Source organism: Electrophorus electricus, chromosome 19, assembly GCF_013358815.1.
Source record: "Electrophorus electricus isolate fEleEle1 chromosome 19, fEleEle1.pri, whole genome shotgun sequence".
NCBI classification, from domain to species: Eukaryota; Metazoa; Chordata; class Actinopteri; order Gymnotiformes; family Gymnotidae; genus Electrophorus; species Electrophorus electricus.
The window spans coordinates 10,259,556-10,266,025 of NC_049553.1; the positions used below are offsets into that span (position 1 = coordinate 10,259,556).

A 6,470-nucleotide genomic window follows, 5' to 3' on the forward strand; every position below is an offset into this window, starting at 1 on the left:
GTTAATGCTGTATGGAAAACGGTCCCCTGGCCAAGTCATGGCTGTGTGTCAGCGTGCTGCAGCGATGAATGAGGTCGGGGGCAGGTGAACTGTCCACACCGGCAGATGAGCCACAAGCTGTTACTGTATGCTTAGAACATGCTCATATAGGTATACGAGCCAGGGGGCCAGAGAAGGTAGGTGTTTCTAACTCAACAGATGGGGAATGTGTGTGTGTGTGTGTGTGTGTGTGTGTAAACACTGACGAGGATGAGTCATGCCATGTCCACCTAGAGATTATGAAAAGTAGCGCTGGATCTGCATAGCTTCACCTCTACCTCCACTCCTCATCCACCACTTCAACATTTTCTTGGTGAGGACAGAAACTGCAACTGTCCTTTATGACGTGTTTACTGTCAGCACGGTAACAAACAATGGAGTCAGCTGAGTGCTATTCATAGTGTGTGTTCTCCAGGGTCTGCTAGGCAGGCAGACGCCAAGAAAAAAGGAAGCAGCCTTTTTCATGTGTAGTTTTTACCTTGTGTTAAGCCATCACCGGCGTTGCAGCTCCCAAACACGTATACCGAGGGCTACTTCCATTAAGAAAACAGAACATGTGACTCGAGTGCTGGTTGAATTTCCATCTGTTTTGAACGTGAGCCCATTGTTTATCTGATTCCTATTTTGATTTAAAAGCAGAATTAAACCTCCATCTGTTCTGGCTCTGGTTCATCATCTCTAATTGAATAGAATATGCGCTTATCTAGCCACTGGACGGCGATGTCTGCAGAGATAAAGGAACTAAGGTGATTTTTTTTTGTCAGCCACTAGCTCTCCCCATCAGTGTCTGTGGAATATTAATTAATTGTAACCGTACTCCCTGGAGAGCAGCCTGGTGAACGGCCACAATAAATATAAGACGTTCTCCTGGGTAGTTATAGCATGTACACCCTGGTCACTGGCAGCAGCCTTGGGTTGGGTGGAACCAGAACAGTTACGCTACTTGTTGGTTACGCAGCTTTAATAGCTTAACTCCTCCCCCTCTTTCTCTCCTCCCTCCCTTCCTCTCTCTCTCTTTCTTCTGTTCCTCTTTGTCTCCCCCTCTTATCCCCTCTCTCTCTCTCTCCTCTGCGTCTGCTCCGTTCTCTCTCCATGTCTCAGGGATCTCCACGCCCATCCCAGTGATCGGCCTCCGTAACAAAGACAAAGTGTTTGTGAGCGGCAGCTGTGTGCTGAACGAGGAGCGCTTCGTGCTGGTTGGATCTTTCGTCGCCTTCTTCATCCCCCTGGTCATCATGGTGGTCACCTACTGCCTCACCGTCCAGGCCCTGCAACGTCAGGCCTCAGTCTTCCTCTACGAGGCCAAAGCCTCTTCCCAGCAGCCGTTGCAGCCCCAGGCCCCGCCCACCTCGCACCTGGCCCCGCCCCCCGCCCCGTCGCGGCGCAGCAGTCTGAACTGTCTCCGGGTGATGGGGGGAGATGGGAACTCCCTCAGCCCTGCCGCGCTCTCCGACAGCATCTCCATCGTGGCCAGCTCGGAGACTCCGTCTCAGCTCAGCTCGCCTGCCGGGCGAGACCCGGGTGGGGCCCACGGACGCCGGGGCATGATGCAGGCCATCAAGAACGAGCGGCGGGCATCCAAGGTCCTGGGCGTGGTGTTCTTCCTCTTCCTGCTGATGTGGTGCCCTTTCTTCATCACCAACGTCCTGTCCGTGCTGTGCCGCGAGGCATGCGACGAGCCGCTGCTGTCCGAGCTGCTCAACGTCTTCGTGTGGGTGGGCTACATCTCCTCGGGGGTCAACCCTCTAGTCTACACGCTCTTCAATAAGACCTACAGGCGGGCCTTCTCCAGCTACATGCGCTGCCGGTACAAAGGCGTGCGGCTCAAGCCCATCCCTATCCACGTCCCCTGCCCCTCCCACTCCACCGTCACACCCCTCCTGATTTGCGGGAAGGCATCCGTCGACCGGAACAGTAACTGCCGGAACGGAGGCCGGAACGGAGGCCGGAACGGGATTCGGAACCTGGAGCCGCCCGACACGGACACGGAGCTCAGGCTGGAGATGCAGCCCGGGCTCGCCGTCAACAGCTGCCACGCGCTCGCCGAGCTCACCAGCACCGTCTGATCGGTGATAGCCACCTCTTCTGCTGCGACACGAGCACCAGGATGGGATGCCTCTTTGTCCTCCCTGTTATGTCCCTCAAGGGCCTGCAGCATCCCAACACTCCCCAGCACTGTGAATGGCTGTCGCTACAGCATCTGTCGTGGCACATCCATTCTGGCATGTTGGGGAGTGATTTGCAGCACTTGGGGCCGTTCGTAATCAAATGCGTTTGGGCACTTCAAGCATTGTGCAGGAATTACGTACAAATTAAACATCTGTGTGATAAAAACAATGAAAACATACTTCCTTGATGTGTTCAAACAGGATAAGATACTGGAATGCCAAAAACGATGTTGCATGACTTATTCTGGTTTCATAATAATAAGTACTACACAGTGTGTCCCATTAACTACGCAGTAAGGATTCCAACGAGAGAGTTATAGCACCCTCATGTGGTCGTTTACAAAAATTTCAGATTACTTGTGACGAAGCAGCAAAAGGAGGCTGACCTACATTTTTTAAAATGTCAGGTATTAAATATCTACACCTGTTACATTGAAGCTTTGATAAAGTTACGCTATACATTACATACTCTCGCTTCAATATATATTCACATTGTTGGTAGAAAATAGGTCTATCTATGCATAATAATACACACATTTTGGAGATGTGGGATTTGGGACATTTTGTCCTCATTTCTTAGAACCTCATGGTTAAGAAGAGAACCTCAAGTTGACAAGACCATCTCAGAGACAACACTCACCTGTAACCGTGCATCCTTTGACAAATTTGTGGAATGGAATGCAATTCGAATTTTAGAGCTCATTTCTGACCAGAGCATTTCATTAATGGCCCAGGAACCCTACCACAGTGTCCAGGGGTCTGTGGAAAGGCCGAGACAGGTCGCGGGTTCACACACACACACACACACACACACACACACACACACACACACACACACACACACAGTAGATGTTGCTCTCCCCACAGATTCAAGCTTTGACCGATTGTCTCCTGTGGCTGGGGAGGTCACTCAGTAGCGTTGAGATTAGCTGACACAGAGTGACAATGCGCAGGAGAGGAGAATAGAAACATGCTGTGTCCGTTATGGTTGGGGCATGCCAGGCCAAGCGTGCTCTGCCAGATCCAGTCCACGTGCTCTGAAGCGTTACAGGAATGTGTTGTGTAAATCGCTGTAAATGCTTGCTGTTCTGTGACTGTGTAGAGTTTTAGCACTCATTATGTATTACAAATGCCATTTTATACCAAAACCTGTGAGTGTTTACTCAGAGCACTTCTCATTTCTGAAACATTTACACATTTATCTTTTTTTGTGATGCTGCTATTTATTTAATAAATGTCCAGTAACATTCTTGCAAGATTATTGCTCGATGGCAGTGTTGTGTTTTTTTTTTTCTAGCTCTTATAGCATAGTGTAGTTTTTTGACTACTGTAATACATCCAATTCATTTTACCAATCGATCATATCCATGTGTGGAAAGCACTTTATTGTACAGAGTTGTGGCACTGGGGCTTTAAATAGAGCAGGTTTGGTTTAAGTATGCGGGGAGCAATTATGGCTGGGTTGGATGAGATGAAGCTGGTTTTAAGTAGGTGGGGAGTAACTGGGACTGGGTTTGAGTAGGTGGAGAGGGGTTTGGGTTGGTAGATCTGTGTTTGAGTAACTGGGACTGGGTTTGAGTAGATGGAGAGGGGTTTAGGTAGGCTGACTCATGCTTTAGCAACTGGGACTGGGTTTGAGTAGCTAAGACTGGGTTGGAGATACTGACCCAGCTCATCAGTTGCTTGCTAAAAATTAATCCAAGATCCTTATATTTATATTTTCCTGAATCACACCAATGCACTGGACATTCTATGTAATACAAATTGAAACATCTATTTAGGGCCCATGTATGCAATGATTACATAACAGGGGTCTACTGGGTGAATACAGGGTATGAGTGCAAACATGTTAAAGAGGACACAGATTAGATGCTGTATACAGTCTATATACAGAGTGGACACTACAGACCAGGAGTGTCCAGCTCCAGTCCTTGAGAGCTCCTGTGTGCACTATAATGTGTAGTCTCTTTTAGAGGGTTAGCTGCAGTCCTGGAGACTATTGCTCTAGGCAGGTTTCCCTAAAAGCATCATAAAACAAAGATCATCTTTAAATTCTCTGCCATTTAAGATGATCTTAACGATACAATGCTTTTGGGAAAGAGCTGGTTAACTGGACCAAGTGTGTTAGATTAGAGTTGGAACTTCACATACAGGGTCGCATAAGCGAACTAAGTGCCTGCTATAAAATATATATTTTGGAGATATATTATGTGAATGGTAATCATACTAAAGCGCATATATTATTACGTTATCGTGCTGGCTAATGCTTTGCTTGCATTAATTACCGATGCCGCTGTCTCGTTTATGCGCATGCGCACTTATTAGCATTTCGACGTAAGGTTACGGTCCTCTACCCTGCGAAGAAAACTGAAGATGAGGAAGAAACAGCAAGATAAAGGTATTTTTCATGACAGTATTTTACAATAAGCAGTCACTGGCCAGATAACTAGCTGGATAAATAGACGCGTCAAACAAGCAAGATTGGTTAGCTAACTAGTTAACCAACTAGCTAAGCTGGGTTAGCCAATTAGTGAACTAACTAACTAAGCTTAACTAACTAAGCTGGGTTAGCCAATTAGTGAACTAACTAACTAAACCTGACTAACTAAGATGGACTAACTAATTAGTGAACTAACTAACTAAGCTGGGTTCGCTAATTAGTGAACTAACTAACTAATCTTAACTAGCTACGATTGGTTGGCTAATTAGTGAACTAACTAACTAAGCTTAACTGACTAGGCTGGGCTAGCTAACCAGTTAACTAACTAAGGTTAACTAGCTAAGTTTGGTTAGTTAAATGGCTCGTTTTAATTCAACAGTAAACCTAGCTAGCCAACAATAGCCGGATTCCCCGCGTTAATAGCGACATTTCTCTAGATAGCTAACACTACCTAGTTAAAAGCTTGTGGATGCTGGGTACATCTGTAAGTAAAATAAACTTCTGTTCCAAAAACATGGTAACGTTACTAATAGCCTAACATCATTAATTTACATTAACGCTATCTTACCATTTTGGGGTCTTTGCTATTAGATACCAATGCCATTATACCTTAGTTATTGATTGAGTTGTTGTTTATTTTTGTGTTGTAAAATAAACTTTTTCTGTTCCATCAACTAGGCTATTGCCTCTTTTTACACGTGTCCATATTTTTATATAAACAGGAAACTTTAATGAGAGAGGTATGCTATTTTTTTTTTTTACTGTCATTGGATTTTAATTGTAGTTCTTTTTTTTCTGCACTTTTGCACATTGCAATTTTATTTTTAACCAAAATCTATTAAAATTGTAAACTTGGTTACATTTAGTGTTTAATTGTGTTGCTTTTCAGTACACATGTTTAGTATACAGTACTTAAAGTATCTCTTTGGTTATGAAAGTGCCAATTAACATCAGACCACACTGCACACAAGATAAACATTAGCATATACACAGTCAGCGTAGTGACTACTTCTGGTCTATTAAAAAAACTGAACATAAAAGAATCTAAGAAACTTGCATTCAGTAACTGTGTAAAAGTAAATGGCACACTGAATTTTAGACAATGAGCAAGTACACCTGACGTGAACATGGAAGGATTTGTTTACACCCAAATTATGTGTGTCAGGAAGAAGGAACAGGCCTTGTAGTGTGGCAGTTGAAGAATGACAATGTAGCATCTGAAATGCTCCATGAAACCCTGACTAAAGGTCTATCATGTCAGATTATTTTGGTATCGTCCTGAATAGTCTGATAACCCATGTGTTCCTTGACATTAAGAGTGCTGTCTGGCTCACATATGTAAACATGGTGAAGTAGGGATAAGGGGATCCCTTTCCTGGCAGAGGGTCCACCCCAAAAAAGCATCCCCTTGTAACATTGTTGATCCAAGATCATGATAATTTTAGCAGTATACACTTGGGACCACTTTTTATAACCTGAAAAAAATCTCCATGCCAGATTTAAGAGGATCCATTTCCTGGCTAGTATGCAGCTATAAAAAGCACTCCCTTGTAAATGTAATATTTAGTTCAATTGTGTAAAATAGCGATTTCCGTCATTGTTGACTGAAATGTCAAATAGGGACTGCTTTCGATGTCAACTAAAAGATGTACGGCGCGCGAAAAGTGGCACATTTTCTGCCGGATTAAAGCCCCGGGTTTCCTCCCGGCCTAAAGTTTAAAAGTGTAACAACACCGCCACCTACCGAAGTAAACATAACATGAAGATTTATCTTTAACTGTCTTGCTTGTTACACTTATTTCGAAATCATAGCTTGAGTATTA

At 44.7% G+C, this 6,470-nt stretch overlaps 1 protein-coding gene across 2 annotated transcripts in view; it reads left to right on the forward strand.

Annotated features, from left to right (window-relative positions):
- Positions 1–3,468, forward strand: part of htr2cl1 (5-hydroxytryptamine (serotonin) receptor 2C, G protein-coupled-like 1) — a 69,954-nt gene extending 66,486 nt beyond the window's left edge. For both annotated transcript variants that reach the window (XM_035520063.1, XM_035520064.1), the window contains exon 4: positions 1,141–3,468. In XM_035520063.1, coding sequence (XP_035375956.1) covers positions 1,141–2,105 — 965 coding nt within the window. In that variant the 3' untranslated portion in view covers positions 2,106–3,468. The remainder of the gene's footprint in view (positions 1–1,140) is intronic.
- Positions 3,469–6,470: the final 3,002 nt, after the last annotated feature.